The sequence below is a fragment of the Magallana gigas genome, chromosome 4 (assembly GCF_963853765.1).
Source record: "Magallana gigas chromosome 4, xbMagGiga1.1, whole genome shotgun sequence".
Taxonomy (NCBI): domain Eukaryota; kingdom Metazoa; phylum Mollusca; class Bivalvia; order Ostreida; family Ostreidae; genus Magallana; species Magallana gigas.
In genome coordinates this window covers 32,000,597-32,020,788 of record NC_088856.1, presented here as the reverse complement: position 1 = coordinate 32,020,788, position 20,192 = coordinate 32,000,597, and the positions used below count along the sequence as shown (strand labels likewise).

The 20,192-nt window shown below is 33.7% G+C and overlaps 2 protein-coding genes and 1 long non-coding RNA gene across 4 annotated transcripts; 2 read left to right on the top strand and 1 right to left on the bottom strand.

Moving 5' to 3' along the window:
* Window positions 1–1,514: 1,514 nt before the first annotated feature.
* LOC136274683 (uncharacterized) lies at window positions 1,515–2,291 on the bottom strand. The gene is made up of 2 exons (XR_010713105.1): window positions 2,173–2,291; window positions 1,515–1,652 (listed from the first exon to the last, which is right to left on the bottom strand). It is a non-coding gene; the product is annotated as an uncharacterized lncRNA (long non-coding RNA).
* Window positions 2,292–4,079: 1,788 nt separating this feature from the next.
* LOC105321133 (alpha-L-fucosidase) lies at window positions 4,080–19,598 on the top strand. Of its 2 annotated transcripts, none has more exons than XM_034449397.2 (8): window positions 4,080–4,472; window positions 13,676–13,782; window positions 14,031–14,158; window positions 15,621–15,754; window positions 15,918–16,015; window positions 16,124–16,256; window positions 16,504–16,674; window positions 17,022–19,598. In XM_034449397.2, the coding sequence occupies exons 1-8, from the start codon at window positions 4,114–4,116 to the stop codon at window positions 17,263–17,265; spliced, it is 1,374 nt and encodes a 457-aa protein (XP_034305288.2). In that variant the 5' UTR covers window positions 4,080–4,113; the 3' UTR covers window positions 17,266–19,598. The 2 variants fall into 2 exon arrangements, with proteins under 2 accessions (XP_034305288.2, XP_034305289.2); XM_034449398.2 differs by lacking the exon at window positions 4,080–4,472 and adding an exon at window positions 12,114–12,598.
* Window positions 5,242–7,686, top strand: LOC136269473 (uncharacterized). Its single transcript, XM_034449396.2, has 2 exons — window positions 5,242–5,678; window positions 6,138–7,686. Exons 1-2 carry the CDS (start codon window positions 5,561–5,563, stop codon window positions 7,655–7,657), a joined length of 1,638 nt encoding a protein of 545 aa, XP_034305287.2. The 5' UTR covers window positions 5,242–5,560; the 3' UTR covers window positions 7,658–7,686.
* Window positions 19,599–20,192: the final 594 nt, after the last annotated feature.

Here is a 20,192-nt window from a genome sequence, read left to right as displayed (position 1 = left end):
CTTTAAATGTAAAATTCTTACAAAAATATTCGAGGTTTTTTCTTTTTATTTGAAACAGTTTACACTAAAAGTCTATCACCTATAAAGCTCTCTGAAGGGCGCGTAATTATTTAAAATGACCTCAGCTTAGAAGAAAGATATGCTCTTCATCTCTATATGTAATACTGAATCTCCAGTCTACTCTAACATGTCTAAGAGATTTCAAGTTGTTCTGATAAAATCAAACACCAATAAGATTATTGGGGGGGGGGGGGGGGGGGGGGGGTGGAAGTCCATCATAATTCATTTTTTAATATGTATATTTAAGAAAAAACATTGCTGCATGAAAAAGTATGTGCAGAGATGTTATTTAAAAAGTGAAGGTCAGAAGAAGAAATCAGGGAGGTAACTTATTCCTCAGAAGGCGAAATATCCAATTTAGATGTTCATCTGATTATCATATTATTTTATAGTTGAACACAGTCACCAATAGTTTCTTTCTTTCACTGATATCAGCCCGAATCATATTTGGATGTAACTATAACAAATAAATGACAATAATTATTTCAGTTAAATTGGTCATATCCGCCCCCTCCCAGCACCCATGCATGCAGAAATTTCACATAAGAAAAATTGTCTCAACAATATATGTATATGCTTACTTTGAGAATTGATCTACTAAGCCACTTTTAAAAAGTGTTCTGTCCATCTCCCTACTCGATCAGTAATTAAACTTTTTGTCATTAAGATGGGGAAATATTTTTTCTTCAAAATCTAATAATCAATTATTTTGACATAAAATTGAATTGGTCTGCAAAAATTCAGAGAAATATTTTGACAGTCAGCTGATATAGATAGTACAGTAGCCTTAATATCAATATGTGAATTGTTGGTTTATATTCTTATGCATGAATTTATTTCCTATTTAGTCTTGGTTTTGTCAATGTCATCAGGTCAGTTCAAATAGCTTGACATAAACCTGTATTACTGCTTTTACTGCAGAACTTGCTGAATGCTCTATCTAACATGGATTTTATTCTTTATTTAAGTGTAAAGTTAACACAAATAAAACAATCTTATGAATATCAACTTTAATTTTTACCATCATTAATTGTAATAATTTTCACTGAAAATAATTCAACAACTCAAATGATCAAGTGGTAATAAATCATTATGCATCAGCATTGACATATGAACACATCTTATTTTCAAAAATAGACAGAGTATAAGTCAGGCACACATTTGCTTTGAAATAGTTCAGAAAATACTTGTTTGTACCATTGTATTTAACCCAAATATCCCTATATATAATTATATATAATTTTGAATTCTATTTGATAAGATTTCCAGTTTAAGTTGAAAGCCAGCTCTTCTTTTCTGTGGAACAAAGTGGTTGACATAGCTGTTTATCTTCAAGGATGAAAGAAATTCTGCTAAAGAAAATCATCCCTTGTCAACTATAGTATTTGTTGGTCTGGTTTTTTTTTTTCAATTGCACTTTCGCCCTCTTCTTTTGCAAAATTTAAATATTTCAAGCATTGTCTCTGTCATCTGTCTGGTATGAATATTTTAATTTTTGTGTAGACATGGTAGATTTTAGTGTCCATCCTCATTTAAGTTGATTCATTTGGCTTGCATGTGACACATTTTCTGTTTACAACTCACTAAGTTATCTGTAATAAAACAAAGAACCCGTTATAAATAACTAATACACCTTTCCATCCCCTATTTAATTAAACTGTCTTGAAAACTCATACAGTAAAATATTTTACTGTTATAAGTCATTTAATATATGTGTAAAATCTTGACTTTTTCTAGCAATATGGTAAAAATAGTTGATTTTATGTGAATACAACATTAATTACCAACATATAGAATAATAAGAAGACTGATCAATTATTCACACAAGATACATTTAAACATGGATTTGTATACATGTAGCTACCATATAGTCTGTACATGTATGTTAATACATTTTTCATTAAAAGTTTATTGTCCTTGATGCACAAACACTATGTACAATAAGCAATCACGTATACATTTTCTTTGTCATGTTTAAACTTTTATTTATAATGTTGTGTGCATTGACATGTTAATCCGAATTTTCACGAAGATCTACAGCATCCACTATTTCTCCCGTTAAAGAAATGTTTGCTAGTAGAAAATAAGAAACCAGTAAAAGTTGTCACTTACCATGATAATGAACTAAATAAACACTTCTATAATCCAGAAACTAAAATCCATAGTCGTCTCACTTCAGCTCCGTTCCGTAGAAATATTGGATGTAAACAATGTAAACAAAATACGGTTTTACCTCCTTTCGTAAGAGAGTCATATCAAAGGGAGGTAATTAGAGTAAAACTTGCACGTTTCCAGGTGTATAAAATCAGTATTTATTTATAAACGGATGACTTGCCTAAAGATTTTTTAATTGATTCTTCTAGAACAAATGTCATAATATAAATATGTAGTGTTAGTTAACCTTGACATGGTTGTAGAATTTTATAAAAGTGCACTGAATTGACTGGTGTTTGCATGCAAAATTAACAAGATAAAACGGGTATAAATATCAAAGGATGATAAAATGTAAATTCTTGATGATGTTTAAATTACAGCAAAGTGTTTTGTAGTATAAAAAATTATTGATAGAGTTTTAAGATGATTTAACATAATATTGTATTTGTATATACAAAAATTTTCATGTTAAAATGAAGTACAAATCAGTCAGTCTAAAAGCACGTGGTTTCCATAGTAACAGCACGAATAAAAAAAAATTACCCAAATTTTTTTAATACAATCTTCATTCTGATTATCTTTATATGTGTTTTTATCATTATTGTTTTTATGTCACTTTCCATATTTTTCACAAAATGCTCGATGCTTGCTGATTTTTACTCTTAATAATCAGTAACACTGGCTGAATGTATTTTTGTGAATTAATATCAAACCGTTCTTAAAACATTGTGGTCCGTACTTTTGTGTTAAAAAAATCAAAATTGTTCCATTGTTATGTGATTAGTAGTTAATTGTTATTCCTCGTTTTGTACTTATTGTACTCGTTTTGTGAATTGCAACACTAAATAGATGTCGAATAAAATCGATGTCCATAGTTGGTTGTTTCTTAAATTTTTAAGTTCTTGGTGATTTATAAAAAAAATAACCCACTAATGTAATGCATATCTGATTGAGAAGTTATAACTGTGTTTTCAGATGGCCACAACATTACAGGACGTTCTCTCGAAGATTTAACTTTTCCACAATTTTGAGTAAAAAATTCGAATATTTATAAATTACTTCTTTCTCTGCTTGCTACAAATACAATGTTTAAAATAGTTTTCTTTGCGTAAATATTTTTGCAGTGTAATGGCAAATGAAATGTCTTGATTAAAAGAGAGAAAAAAGAAACTTGAAAATGATGAACCTAAATCATAACCATATGCATGCCCCTCAAACTGCATGTTAGTAATCAAGTTTTCTTCAAATTGGTACAAGAAAGCTGAGAGGTCAGGCACGTAGCATCGTTTTTGAAAGTGGGGTGGGGGGGGGGGGGGGCAGACCCATCCAAAATATCTTGACAAGCAAAAAAAAAAAACAAAACGGAAATTTAAAGTTTCCAAAAATCTACAAAATCCTAATCCGTGCGGGGGCAGGGGGGGGGGATGGGGGTTAGACTAAACTATACTTCCAAAAAAAAAAATTTCCCTACCAAAATTATTTTTCCCTTCAAATCATGAAATTCCTAATCCGGGGGGGGGGGGGGGGGTAACTACAATTTGACTCCTCATTTCCTTATTTTCATATCAATTTTTTAATTACTTCCAAAGAAGTGGGGGGGGGGGGGCCAACTCCATTATTATTCATTTTTTTATATATGTAAATTTTAAAAAATTTGTTGATGCGAGAAAAAGTGGGGGGGGGGGGCAGGCCCCCCTGGCCCCCCCCCCCCCCCCCCGATGCTACGTGCCTGGAGGTGCTTTTTCAATCTGAAGAATCTAAAGAGCAACTCGACGTTTTTATACACCTTTCGGGTCGAAATACCACGGGTAGATTGCCGTTTAAAGAGATCGGGCTCGGAAATCCTTTTAATCATATGATTTCGATTTGCATGTAAACAAGGAGGTGTAAGCTTGCGTTATGCATAATTTTATGTCTATTGTTTTTTTACTCGTTGTCGCTGCATTATCTTCTCAGACATGCCTTGGTGTAAAATATGAACCAAACTGGAACTCCATTGACTCCCGTCCTCTGCCCGCCTGGTACGATGACGTTAAGATAGGCATGTTCATCAACTGGGGAGTTTACTCAGTACCCAGTTATCACGATGAATGGTTTTGGTATTGGTGGAAAGGTCCCAAGCCGATTCCAAGCGTTGTCAAGTTGATGGAGCAGTTTTATCCACCTACCTTTACATATGCCGATTTTGCAGCAGAGTTCAAGGCCGAATTTTACGACCCACTAAAATGGGTGGATATCATCAAAAGTTCTGGTGCAAAGTAAGTTTTAATTACTGTCTGGTCAATTTCATTTATTTCATTCAGCTATTGAATCTCGCATTGACGCAATGGTAACAGTAACTGTTTTAATAATAAGTGCTGACGATAGATCAAATGTTTAAAATCGGTCAAGCAGAATATTGAATAATCTGATGATATAGGTCCAATGATAAAGAAGTTAGAGAATCCCAATAAAGATTAATATGATCAACAAATCGGTAACAGTTGGCATATAGCAGAATGTCATTTAATTTTTGTGATATATATATATATATATAATGACCCGGGTTCTTGAAGTAAAAAAGCACGTTGATTTGCATCATACAACTTCAAATTTCTCTAATCCGATTATAGCCTTCTTCAACAAAACAAAAATCAACACTGTCAGAATTTCTGTTAAAGGATTATTCGATATTCCTAAATAATAGATGAATCAATATCAATAATATATATATCAAGTTTGAAGTAAAAAAGTACCCCAAATAAGGAGTAATTGTATTACCTTTGTAACGCCCACCTTTAATTAACATTCTACAAATAAAGACCGTTGTATTGAGCAAAATAGATTTGACAGGAACATTCTCCTCAACGTTATCAGAATGTCTTCAAACCCCTTCCCAGTGAAAAGAATTACAGCTATTGTAAGCTTCATCTTCAGGCTGACGTTTGTGTTCGTTCAACAATCGTTTTGAACAATTATGATTTATGATATGCGGTTACCCATTTTATAGGCCTTTTAAACTACACTCGGACAACTTTTCAAGACAGGCAGTATTAACTTATAAAAACAGCTACCAACAATGGGATTCAAGTTACATATTCTTTGTCTTCAAATGACAGTCATATAATGACATGACGTAGTCTAATTCTATTTGATTAAGGTACTTGCGTCCTGTACGATCATATTCCTGACTCTCTGTCTCCTATATGTTAACATGTACTATAAAGAGTCGGGCTTCAGCTAAAATGTATTATAAATAGTCGGAACTAAATAAACTTTGGTAATTTTATTAAACGACACCGCCATGTATTGTGTAGCTATTGGAAACAGAACCCGGAAGTATAAATAAAATAAAAAACTTTCGAAGATGGCAGAACGTGATACGGATTCGGAGGATTATTATTCATACGAGGATGATTTTGAGGAAGAAAGCGAGACGGATGAAGAAGAGAGCGAAGATGAAGACTTAGAACTCAGTCATCGAAGTAAGAACAAGGCAAAATATTGCTTAATTATTTATAACAAACTGAAATGAATAGTAGAATATACAGGTTAAAGGTTAAAACAAAAACAAAACAAAAAGTATCCCTTAAAACGTATGAAAGGAAACATAATTGTTAATGATTTTCGTTTGGATGTTTAAGAAGCAGTTGCATATTAAGTCAATACGGAATCTGTTAGCTGTACATGTACTTTCATTTTATGCAGAGTAGGCCTAGGGTTATCAATAGCTTCAACACTGGTATTGATCGACAAAGTAAAACGAAAGTATTAAGTCTATTGATACGAAATCGGAATCTCCAGTGGCCTCTAATATTGATTGGCATAACTATTTACCAAAAATATTTTGAAGTCTGGCAGTGACCCCAGATCGGTACATTGCTCGCTCTCGCTCTCTCTCCCTTTTTTCTTTCTAATATACGTGACTTTTTAAAAATTTGCAGATGATGCAGCGCCGGATCTACGACTCAGTGCCCAACACGTTGTACTGTGTGAACTTTGCAATGGGTCTGGCATAAAGAGTTACTGTGTGCCTTGTAAGCAAAGTTTCTGCAATGAATGTGTTGGGAAGCACCTATCTCATTTATCCAAATCCCACAAAGTCGTGTCATATACCGAAAAATTTGCTGTTGAATCAAAAGCGAAGAGGAAAAAAATCAAAAAGGATTTGGAAGAATTGGAGAACAAGATTCATCCTTTATACATGAAAATTGGGCTTGGTTTGCAATCTGAAAAGACCAGCGTTGAGAAACATTATGAAAGGGTTGATAAAGCCATAACCAGGTATAAAGAAAACTGGTTGAAAGTTGTCAATGAGATTGCTAGATATGAGAAATCGCGTGTTACTGAATTTAAATCCAAACACATTTCTACTATAGAACACCAGGAAAATAGAATTTCTAGCAAACTGGCTGAGATAGAAGAGCATATTTCGTATCTGAAAAAACTGCTGGACACTAGTAAAGACTTTATTGCTGGTGGATACGAATCAAGGAATGCTGAATTCAAAAAACTTCCATCTACTAAGACACTCCCACTTCCCGAGTATGTTGCACATCGAATAGATAAAACCGAACTGTACAACAAATTCGGTTTTGTCACGTTCTCAAGTGTCACACAGGATGACGACGGCCATATCGTGACAAACTCTTTACCTCGTAAAACAAAAATTATCAAAACCATTGCAACCGAGAATGATGATGGAAGTCTTGGAAGTGTAAGCTGTTTCGGTGACGATAAAATCTGGACAACTGTCCAGGGCAAAATCATGGAGCTGCACAATCTCGATGGGAAACTTCTGAAGTCGGTCAAAACCAGATCAAGGAATGACGCGTGGGACATAACGACGACAAAGAAAGGGTATCTCGTGTACTCAGACCCAGGTTCAAAAACCGTTAACAGAATGAGGAAAAAGCATATAAAAGAGCTGATCAGACTTCGGGGTTGGACCCCTTGCTGTGTCTGCAGTACATCTCTGGATGGTCTGTTGCTGACCATGATCAGCGAGGATAGGAAACAATCTAAAGTTGTCCGTTATACAGACAGCTGCGAAGAAAAGCAAACAATTCAGCTTGATGACAGGGGCAACCCTCTTTATTCGACAAGAAGCTGGAAGCTTTACGTCAGTGAGAACAGGAACTTGGATGTCTGTGTAGCAGACACGGACGCTAACGCGGTGGTGGTGGTCAATCAGACAGGGGATCTCCGTTTTAGATATACTGGTTCTCACTCATCATCCAAGCCACTCAAACCAGACGGCATTACTACAGACAGCCAATGCCGTATTTTGATAGCAGACAGTGACAACCACAAAATCCACATTCTAGATCAGAACGGAGAGATTCTTCGCTACATCACATCTGACCTATCGGATGGTCCTTTTCGTTTATGTGTTGATACCAGAAACAACCTCTTTGTTGCTGAAAGGAACAGTGGAAATATTAAGATGATCGCTTACACTTGAGAACAAAATATCCGAAGTTGTAATATCCTTTAAAAAATAAGCAAGAAAAACTGTTATCGGCAGTAGTTGCGTAAATAAAATCATTGCATTTTAAAATTGTGCCTGCCACTGAATGGTCGTAGAAAAATCAAAATGTTGTTGAAAAAATTAATGGCTAAACCGTATGTTTTTTTTTTTCGTATTTTAGATTTAAAATTTCTATACATTTTTTTTTTGGAACACTGGAGTTCTCTTAGTGGTTACCTTCTACATGTTCGTCTATATGCATGTACATCAAAATTAAAAAAAAAGGAACTTAAAGAACAAACTTCAAGCATGACCACAAAAAAGTTATGTTCGTGGTTTTTGAAAATTTTAAGTTTAATGTTAGCTACATGTATTCTTTTTGTAAAAAATGATAAATTTAAAAGAGTATGCACATAGTAATATACAAAATAAATTTTACTTCACTTTATTCTCACGGATTTGCATCAGCATGAATTAAAATGCCATACTGTGATATGATCATCTATGATCGATTAATAATTCTATTAATATATCATTGTGTATTACTTCAGAAATGTAATTCTAGTTAAAATGCCTCATATCATGTTCAGTCATTCGTTACTTACCCGTCGGAACCTTTCACGGACGTGATTTACCAAAATATTAATGTTAACATGTTCTGAATTATCGTTCGTGTTTTGACTCTACCCCCGTACCTTGTTTACATTTTTACGAGATCAAATTATCAGTTTTGGCCTGTAATTAGATCGAGTAAATACATGATAAATGTTTTAAACATGTTTATATTTACCAGATTAATTACCCTGTTCAGTTTCATGCCATTTTAATGCTCTTTCCGCGAGATAATCGTCATTTTACCGCTCACAAACTTCATGGTGTTTGACGGACCGCTTCACTCATCGACATGCAAACGTATTCTGACACTTATTTTTGTGTTATTGAGATCAACATTGTTTTTTGCTTTATTATATCATGTAATATGATATTTAGATGCTGACCACTATGATATTTACCCGTATTTTTTTTACCTCAGTATGATCAGTGATTGCTTTTATCTGTCGCCTCGATTGATGAACTATAATCTCTTTGTAGCGAACTTCCGTGTTTATTAAGTGTATCGCTACGCGCACTACTTCAGAAGGCGCTTAACTTCAAAATCCCTTTAGTGTAAAATATTGCAAGGATGTGTATTAAAGCTCTATGCGTATTTTGACCTATAAATATGTATCCGTGTTATTAAATTAATCTGGACAATGCTTTATATAGGAATAAAATGTTTATTTATCATTTAAATATGCTTGTTCGGAAATTAGGATACATGTCCGGAATGTCCAAAAATCCGTACAGACTTTTGATTGGTTGTTTGTGTCCGGACAGAAAAGGACAAGTACTCATTGGTTGGAGAAGCTTATAAATATAAGCTAGTTCTAGCAGCATCATCACTTGATCACATCCCGTTCGGTTGAACACTCCTCAGAGAACTCCATATACGGTATACCGTAGTTACGTAGATAAACAAGATGAACCTGGTCGTAGACGATGCTAATTTTTATTAGGACTTCGTCGTCCTGACAGAATCTGTATAGTATAGCAACATGTAGACCCGTCTTTTAAGTGTTATAGTTTTAGTTATTAGTTGTGTTCTATAAAAGGAACTGTTATATATTTATTTGAACTGTTTCAAGTTTAGAATTACGAGTTGTTCAAAATCCGTATCATTGCTGTTCCGATTTTCTTAATTCATAAGTTCAAATAGGTCATTCGTTTATATATAACGAGTTGTCCAGATAAGACCGACTAGATTATTTACAGTTTAGTGGAAATAATGAGGACTTAATTACATGTAGCATAATTTGTACAAAGAGGGTGTGTGTAATTTACCAGATAGAATTGGACTGCATGTGTCGAGTTTAGCTGTCCAGGCCCGCCGTCACCAACTTTCCTCAAGTCAATACTCAGCCTCAAATCTGAGGTTTGACCTCAATTTTATGTACTTTCCTTTAAAGGATTTGAGTTGAGAAACGAGTTGGGGGATTTTAAAATTTTGGTGACGGTGGAGCCGGATCGGCGCAAGTTTATGCATTTATTATTTATTAATTCAGTACAATTCTTATACGCTGTTTATTGTTGATGTTGAGCTTGAGAACGACAAATCCTGCATATACGAGATCTACTAGTAGTAGCATTTTTTTTAATGACGACTATTTAAAACGATGATAGCCCCGGGTCTTAGGTTGTATTGGTTGGAATGGTCAGCATCTTAGTCTGTGTTGTGATATTGATATATTTTGCCATCCTGAATAAATTGGTGTGTGTTAGAAAAACGGTGTTTTTCGTTTGTGGCAAGGACCGCTCGAGTTGTTACCGTCTTCCTTGGAAGGCGGTATAAAGTTCCGGGTTGTGCACTTCCCCTCCTTTGTGATTGGTAGAAAATACATGATGTGAAAATGTACATTTATTTCATTGGTTAAAATGCTGTTCGGCGCAAGGAAGATATTTTCCACGTACGACTAAACAAATTTCGTAGATTTCAAATCATAAAAAATGAGAAAACGAAAAAGCAATACAAATTGCTTTAAATGAAATTCGGCCTTTGATTTTCAGGTCCAACTAGTTGAAATGAAAGCCATATTCTACATTTATAATATCTACTGAAATTATTTGCTTTTCTTTTCTTTCTTTTTTTTATTCAAATACAAAAATGTAAAAAAAAAAATGATGTGGTATGGCTAAATTTAGGTAAATTTGTTTGCACCTTAGATAGGTAAAACTACATGTACATGTATTATTTGTTAAACAAAACGCTGGATGCTGCGGAATCCGCCCAGACTGTTTCCTAAGATCTCTTTTACTATAATATAGACGATATCAACTGACAATTAAGCTCGTGTACGCATTTCTCAATTTTAGACATGCAGGCTTAAAAGACACATAATGACATAAAAATGTTTCACCATTTGAAACGCTGGGACGTTGGGCAAATATTCCTAGACATGAATGATTCTATGCTCATTGCAATAAGTGCGAAATAGGAGATGAATTTCACTACATACTTAGCTGTAACTCGTTGCAGCAAGAACGCAATCAATGCTTATCAAATATAAATATAAAAATAAAAAATGCTATTAGTTTTAAATTTATAATGGCAAGTAGAAAACACTGTTCTTTGAGAAAATTATGTGTTTTTTTTAGAAAAATAAATAAAAAATACTCCCCAGGTTAGAACCCCCATACTTCACATTTGTATTAACGAGTCAGAGTTGTATATGTTTCTCTCTCTCTCTCTCTGTCTCTCTCTGTGTCTCTCTCTCTCTCTCTCTCTCTCTCTCTCTCTCTCTCTCTCTCTCTCTCTCTCGCTTACGCATGCATTGTTAATTATTAAAAAATGCCACACATTGTATCATTATAATCTCTGTGTACCATTGTGCAATGGTGTTGAGATTGAAATAAATGAATGAATGTTCACTCGCCATGCTATGTAGAGGAAGGTGAGATTTATATTAAAAAGAATTAAATTGTCTATGTCAGTATGATAACTAATTGCTGTTTAGAGTTCGCTCTTAAGACAGTAAGCTTTTTAAAAAGCTAAACTTGTAACAATACAGATCAAACACTACTTTAAGTCTTACATGAATATAGTCGGCACACGCGATAGAAATCAGTGTATTAAAGCAGTTTAAATGATATCTAACATTGTTAACAGATCTAAGCAGAAAGCTGTAGTAAAATGTGATGTGTACTCGGTTTAAAGAAATCCGTCAACATATGATTTATTTTACCAAACCTTTCTCCTAAGATGTTATTCTATAGCGCCCATGAGAAAATGGTGCTTATGACATTTTTGACAAAATAGAGAAATAACGTCACAAATATGACTAACGTCATAACGTTGTCTGAAAAGCGTAAAATTTATAACGTGTCATTTTCATCGCGTATAGTTTTTATACCTTTTCCTTAATTTAATTTTCACATTATTTTTAATAATCTCTTATTATACTCTATTTGCACACACATTTGATTAACTACATGTATTTCTGTTTTTCTCGATATTATTTTTTTTTATAGCTTATTAGCTTATAAATTGCTCCAAATTGGCTATGATTTGGTGAAGTTTTACAGATATATTTTGCTATAATATTAATTTATATGTCTGCTTTACCTTTTTTTTTCAAGCGCATTTATATATATTTACATCACACATAAAAAAATAATCTTTTGTTAAAGAAATGAAATCATTCTTCAGACCACATACTGTTGATTCCTTATTTTACGTGAGTACTTACATGTACTTTCGCGATTCAGCAGTTTTCCATAAAAAAAAACAGGACATAAAATCGTGAATGCCAAAACCTGTAACGTTTATACGTCCCTGATTTAGTTGATGTACATGTCGTTCCGACCCATAGAAATATCCCGGATTTGAAACGTATAGGTACATCGGGCTCGGAGAGCCGACATCATTAAATCTGGTTTCGTTTTCTACTTCTACTACTTCTAACATTACGTTGAATGACTGTTGGCGTTGATACTTGTAAGAGGTCTCCGACCCATGACACAAGTCATCACACAAGTTTATAAACAACAGAAGATGAAGTCTGTCGTTTTACTCGTTGTCGCTGCATTATCTTCTCAAACGTGCCTTGGCGTAAAATATGAACCAAATTGGAACTCCATTGACTCCCGTCCTCTACCGGCTTGGTACGATGACGTTAAGATAGGCATGTTCATCAACTGGGGAGTTTACTCGGTTCCGAGTTACTCTAACGAATGGTTTTGGTATTCATGGAAAGGTCCGAAACCAGACCCCAGGGTTGTCAAGTTGATGGAACAGTTCTATCCTCCGACTTTTACCTATGCCGATTTTGCAGCAGAGTTTAAGGCCGAATTTTACGATCCAATTAAATGGGTCGATATCATCAAAAGTTCTGGTGCAAAGTGAGTTTATTGTTACAGTCTTTGTTTAAAGTAATTGACAACAAAGATTTCTGTATGGTTCGTTTTATTCGGACACAGTGACTTTAAAATTTGCAATGTATATTTTAAGCCCTGAAATATCATAAAACAATAATATAATTTATATCAAAGTATAACATTAGTACAATATATATGTATTTCCATCAAGATAATTTTTTTACATTATCTTACTATAATTGTATTTTAAACATTTAGCGGGAGGTAACTCTTATGATATGTACATGAATTACATTTCTCCAAAATCATAAAATATCATAAAGTCATAAAATATATTAATCAGATAAAAAAATATATTCAAAAATACTTTCTCACCATTCTATGGGAACAGACTCGTAATACATCGAATGCGTGGTGAGTTTATAGTGACATTGACTTTCTGTAATTTGAACAAAATAATTCTAAAAATATTTATTACTGAAATAATTTAATTGATCTTATAAATGACCAATTTAATCAAATTTCACTCACTATGACATGCTTCAGCGAGTTTACACATTGAAGAATTGTAGGAAAGCTGCATTTTCAGAGTTGTTGTTCAAGGGGAGAAATTGTGTGATTTTATTTGATGTACTTTGAGGTTGTAGATCAGTTTTACTATCAACGAAGAATTGATAAAAGTTTTGATTATGTAACAGATGGTGAAATGTTAAGCCTAACCAGGGCTCGAACACAGTGTCTGACATTCCCAGTGTTTTATTACCACTATGCTTCTGACTGAGACCTGATGTACTTGCTGACAGTTGCATCTGTTAACATAATTTACTATACTGAAACTTGTCCCAGAATTCTTAGTGTTCAGGAAATGCACCAAGTATATATTCATAGGGAACGACAATGGCTTTTCAACACATTGGAAGCCAAATGTAACAGGTGGTAAAAAGGTGAATCTCACCGAACCATGGTCATAGGGTGTAGTTAGTCAGAGCTTTAACCACCGAGCTACTGAGATGCATTTAGTTGACTGATTGTTGTTCCATATTTGTTAACCAGGTGGCAATTATATTACATTTAATGTAGTAATTATTTTTTTTCTTGAAGGTATGTTGTATTGAGTACCAAACACCATGAGGGGTTCACCATGTATCCATCCAAGTACTCCTTTAACTGGAATTCTGTGGATGTAGGTCCCAACAAAGATCTCATCAGTAGGTGGTTCCTCTTTCTCTGTTATCAAACTAGCGTGTAAAAATATGTTTTAGCATGTAGCATTTCAAAATAGCAAGAAAATCAAATTTAAACTTTCTTCTTTTTTTTTTTTTTTTTTTTTTTTTTTTTTTTTAAAAGTAGTGATTTAAAAATGTAGTGACTTTATCTCCAATATCTAAGTTGTTAGTAATGAAATATTTGTATTGAGGTAATAAGTGATAATAGTAAATAATTTGTTAAATTTCAGAGTACATATTTGCCTACCTGGCCGGTAGTGATGTACACTTTGGGATCTATCACTCTCTGTTTGAGTGGTTTAATCCTCTGTATCTACAGGACAAAGCCAACAATTACACCACACAGAGATTTGTCAAGGTACATTGTATGTTATTGTCATTCTTTTGACTTACATGTTTTAAAGCAATATGAGCTGTATTTTTAACTGGGTTTTCCAACGGAAAAATCCGGTTATTAAAATGGTGAAAATGGCGGGCGGGCGGGTGGGCGGCTGCCAAAAGGGTACCCTCATTGTACGGATAACTCCTCCTACAGTTTTCAAGATAGGAAGTTGTTCTTTTGCAGATCAATTGTACATATATCAGAGGTGTGCATATTGCTAGGATTTTGATTTCCAATAATTTATCGAAACAATACCAGCTTTTGAACTTAGTCATTTTTTGGCAAAATATTGCATATAGGGTACCCTCATTGTACGGATAACTCCTCCTACAGTTCTCAAGATAGGAAGTTGCTCTTTTGCAGATCAATTGTACATATATCAGAGGTGTGCATATTGCGAGGATTTTGATTTCCGATAATTTATGAAAAAAATACTAGCTTTTGAACTTAATCATTTTTTGGCAAAATGTTGCATATACAAATGTAGGGTACTCCATTTCACTGGATACGGGTTGACATGGATTATGGATACAGTTTACATAATAGAAAACCCGGTTTGCTGTCACATTGACAGCTTTTCACTTGTTTAGAATTTCATTTTGCTGCAAAAACCTGCTAGTATGATAAGTCTGCATATAACTTAAACTTTTATGATAAATAAGATTTGAAAAAATCATTAATTGTTGTCAAAGGAAATATTGCTATTCTAAGGAATATATAGCAAATCAATTTTTGTACAGGACAACAATAATTCAATTTTGCTCCAAATAAGGCTTCTTAACGGCCTTTCCACAAAAATATGGTTAAAAGAAAATTTTAAAACCATGATATTTTTGTCATTTTAGTAGAAAAGAACATTTTAGTATAAAAAAAAATTCAACATGATAAATGCAGCTCATATTGCTTTAATATCATATGATTTATTGATCGCATTGCTGTACATGACTTCAGTCTCTTTAATTCAACATTTATTACTTAACTTTGCTCCTTTTTGCAAAATCTAATTTACGTATTTGACATGCATAAGAAATCGGTGGTTTTCTGATGAAACTGTAGTGATCAACCATAAATTAATTTACAATGCTGGTATATTTTAAACTTTTTTAAATATGAGAGGTCAGATCATTTATATACTAGTGTACTTTTATTTTGGGGGGTGGGGGGGATTATGATGCCTTGGGTACTTAATTCCATTGAGGTTGATTGTTTGTCATTAGGATACAAGTACATGTATGTTGTTGCTTGTTATGAATAGTTACATTCTACATGTTGTTGTCCACCTGTTGTCTTACTTATACATGAATGCACCTTCTTACATTTGAGGATTTGTTGTCCATTTGTTCTGTTGTTATTGGTTACATATCATTCTAACATTTAATGTGTTGATGTTCACCTATTGTTTTATCACTCTTTGTTTTGTATAATTCTTGTCGTCCAGGAGAAGGGTATGGCCGAGCTGTACGAGATTGTGGACATGTACCGACCGGACGTGATCTGGTCGGACGGAGACTGGGAAGCCCTCAGCTCCTACTGGAACGCCACCAACTTCCTTGCCTGGCTCTACAACGACAGGTGCACTATTACTTTTGTAACCAGAATTCAAAGCCAGTCAATTTCAGCAAATCCAAAACACTATAATAGCTAGATCATTTGGAGAACATCTTTTCTATTCTTTCGCTGTGTTTTTAATCTATGATTTGTCATTGATTGTTAAAAATTTGTGTGTTATTTTTAGCCCTGTAAAGGACACTGTGGTAGTCAATGACCGCTGGGGTTATGACAGCAGGTGTAAGCATGGCGGATTTCTCTCCTGTGATGACCGATTTAATCCTGGTAAAGTGAAAAATGGGGATGTGTTATATCATAATTTTAAATTATATGAACTCATACTGAATTCATTAGTTTGAAATATATCTGATTTTTAATTTTTTTTTTCCACAGGCAAGCTACAGAAGAGGAAGTGGGAGAATGCCATGACCCTGGATCGCTACTCCTGGGGGTTCAGACGCGATGCTAGCATTGCAGATTTTCTTTCGATGGAAGAGCTGCTGGAAACTGTGCTCAACACAATCAGGTGATAAGAATTGCAGGACTTAGTTACTGTTTTGATGTTCCTTTTAATGTACAAGATAAGCATTAATTGGGATGCTTTTCTAAAAAAAAATTGAAAAGGCAGGAATGCATATTTGCTACATTCAAGGTATTATTTAAAAATATTCTTTAAGTTATTCAATTAAGACATTGAAGAGGATAATTGGTTGCTATGAAAAAACCATTACTATGAAAATATAAAAAAAAAAATAATTTTTGTGATTTTACAGCTATGGGGGAAATATTCTCATAAATGTCGGACCAACTGGTTATGGAACAATTTCCCCAATCTACGAGGAACGATTCCGTCAGCTGGGGTCCTGGTTGAAGGTGAACGGAGAGGGTATCTACGCCACTCAGCCCTGGGTCCATCAGAACGACACCGTCACACCCAAAGTTTGGTATGTTGCTCTCCTGTATACCCGGTAACTGGTCAGAAATAATTCTCTTAACTGTACATTTATGGCTACATGTGTAACATACATATATTAATGTAGAGATAATTTGGTCCCCCGCTGTTTGCACATACAAACTTTAAATAAGCTTTATCCAAAAAGATCAGTTCTGAATTTTAAAAAATGATTATTTAATAAGTGATATTTAAAACAAGGAAAACTCTTCTGGAACTAATTGACCCTGTATCTATGATTTAAAGCATGAGCTGTTTTAAAACATTACTAATGTTGTTTTAATATTAAAAATTTTTACAAGGGAATTAATGATACAAAACCCTATTGAATTCTTTTAGGTACACAGCTCCAAAAGCAGACAAGAAAGCAGCCTACGCCTTCTTCATAAACTGGCCTGACAACAACGAATTAGTTCTTGGGGCAGTCAGTGGAAGCTCCCTGTCTGGTGTCGCCTTGGTGGGAAGCAATAAGACCTTGACTTGGGAAACTAGTGGCACTGGCATCAAGGTCACGATCCCACCCCTCAATATCGTAGAAATGCCTTGCATGTGGGCATGGTCTGTGAAGCTAACATTCAAATAGACATAATGGAATTAATTGCAATAGTGGAATTAATGCAATATATATTTGTACATGTACAAATTTTTTCCTTGAGATTTTTGTGCGATGTCATATATTACTAAAAGTAACCCCTTTCTGTGATACTTATATTGAACCCAAATGAGTAACACCGTATTACTGTAGCCATTCCATAGTTCTTTTTACATATCTTTTTTTTTTTTTTTATTCTCAAGATATCAAATTTTTGCATTTTTCATGATCACTTTTACATTGCAAAAAATTTAGCATGCAAAAATTGTATTCTGTATTGTTTGCTATTAAAAACGAATTGACTGTTGCCAAAAAAACAAGGTAACATATATACTTCCATTTTTGCAAATTTTGTAATACATGGAAAAATGGATGTATGATATTGTACTTGCCTATAATTCGACCATTCCTATTTTTAGCAAAATATGAGATTTAGGTTTGTGAAATTGGTCAATCCTTTTCCATGTAGAGGTATATAAACTGATGTTGAAATCATTAACTTTGCTGAATACATTTGCTCAATTGCCTGCTGTAAATTTAGAAATCTGTAGATCAGTTTTACATGAACAAGTAGATATAGTCATTCATTGTTTTCATGTGTTTTTTAAAACACTCTCTTTAAAAACTCTCTGTATTTACCAATATTGTGACATAGAAATGATATTTTTTCCTTGTAAAAAGCGATGTATTAAAACTAGCAATGTTTTTCTGTGATATGAAACCTGCAATATAGTGCTACAAAGTGTGTTCTTTTTTTCCTGAACTTAAACGGGTATAACACACTATTCTGATTATTTTACAGCAAGCTAACTACTTGTTAAGGCGGGGAGAAAGTGGGGGTGTGGTTTAAAAATGTTTTGCTGTAGCTGCAGTTTTCTTGTACACTTGTACATTCCAATACCTTTTTTTGTGGAAAAAATAACATATTTTGATGTACATGCATGTATCTCAATCTGTTGGCTTTGATTTGAATGACATGAAGTTTGCTGTATGTCTGTCTGTCTGTTCCATTTATATTTCCTCATTGTTCTATAGACCCATGAATCATCTGTTTTATTTTTGTATGACATTTTAAGATATGACAAAAACATAAAAAACATTTTTTTTTCACATTTTAAATTCATCACCTTTATACAAAAGTTGCACATGTAATTTTTTCTTCCGAGGTACCTGTAGATAACCATCATCAGAAACCAAGGAGTTTGTCTTGCCTCTCTTTCAAGATAATTGAAGCAGCCAGACTGACCCTATTGCTATGGTGATGGCGGGGTCATGAACTCGGTACATGTATTGTAAAACCTGCAGAACTTCAGCAGGTAATGAAAAGACGAATAAAGAGAAAATGTACAGTTCCCCTGCATTGTCATATCACATTTAACCAATCTTATAATACTGGTACAAAAATAACAAGCTGTTGGGAAATGAATATTTTTTTTTCAAGCATATTTTTAAATTTGCTCTACAAATCACCACCAGCACGAGGCAGATGGTCTTATGTAACTCTTAATGAAAGATTATGAAAGATAATGTAAACTCTGTAACAAACATACCAATGCAGATGAATTTCATTACTTTTTAGAATGCACATCAGAAATAAATATTAGAAAAAATAAAATTAATACTGTTAATGTATAAGACTAAATGTTTTAAAATTTCAAGGAATTGTGTTTTCGAGTAATGTGAAAACACTGAAAAAACTTTGTACATGTATTTTTATTACCAAAATATATGAATCAGTCTGCCCTCCTTGAAATCTTTACTTGCCTGTCAGCCATACATGTATATGTAAATATGTATATAGTTATCTAAATATATATACACGTTACTATAATTGTATTGTAACACGTTTTCCTCTGCCGTTTTTTTTGGTCACATTGTACAATATGCTCTGAACCTCATAATATACCATCTTCATGATATAAAACCATTTTAACAAGAGCTTGGACTTTGGGTAGTCGTGTCAAACGCAATGTGACGTAGGCCTATTTCATTGCTAGCCATTCAGCCAAGGCTCTCTGAAATCAACAAGATTTGTCTGGCTTTCGAGCGAAGACTACGCAGTCGGTATATATTTCGCTTGAAATCAGCCTCATTTTAACTTGTTTTGACACAAGAAATAGATAGTTACATCCTACCAAAAGTCAAAGGCCATGTTAAAATGGTTCTGAGTTAATAAATTAAACTTTCCTCCAAATACGCAACGCTATTCTGCTGTTGTTGTGCTAATAGCCTGTTTTCATTATTTATGCTCAACATATGTCGAAAAAGAAATCCGCATTTGTCTCATTGTTATTTTGTCAATTAAAGTTTAAAATGTTATTTTTTAAAGTGGGTTGTGACTAATCGCGCGTACACTTGTTAATTGTGACGAAACTGCTTTAATTGTATAGATATTTTTCCACCTTTTATTATTATAATACTGTATATTTTTATCGAGATTTGATTGTTTTGTTTGTGAGTAACTGTATACTATGTTGAAATAACTAATAAATTAATTAATCAAAATTATCAACATTGTTCAATTGAAATATAAAACACCTGGCCCCGAGGTTATTTAAACAATAAAATGCTTTCTTTGGTGATTCATTCGGGATATGAAGGTAGCGACATTGCAGGAAAAATACATAGCGGGTTATGTATATTTTTCCTGCAATGTCGCTACCTTCATAACCCGCATGAATCATCAAAGAAACCATTTTATTGTTTATATTAACATCTTTCTTTAACTAATTAATAAACTGATTATGAAAAGTTAGTAAAATTCACTAAATTACTGTTAATGTACAAAAGTACGTTAGCTAAAAGAAACAGCCAAATCATCTCCTGTGAGACTTAGTCTGGCATCGTCATGATTATTTCGTGCAGTCCGGGATTTTACTAAGGTCGCTGTAGGTTCAGACCAATCGATAAACAGGGAG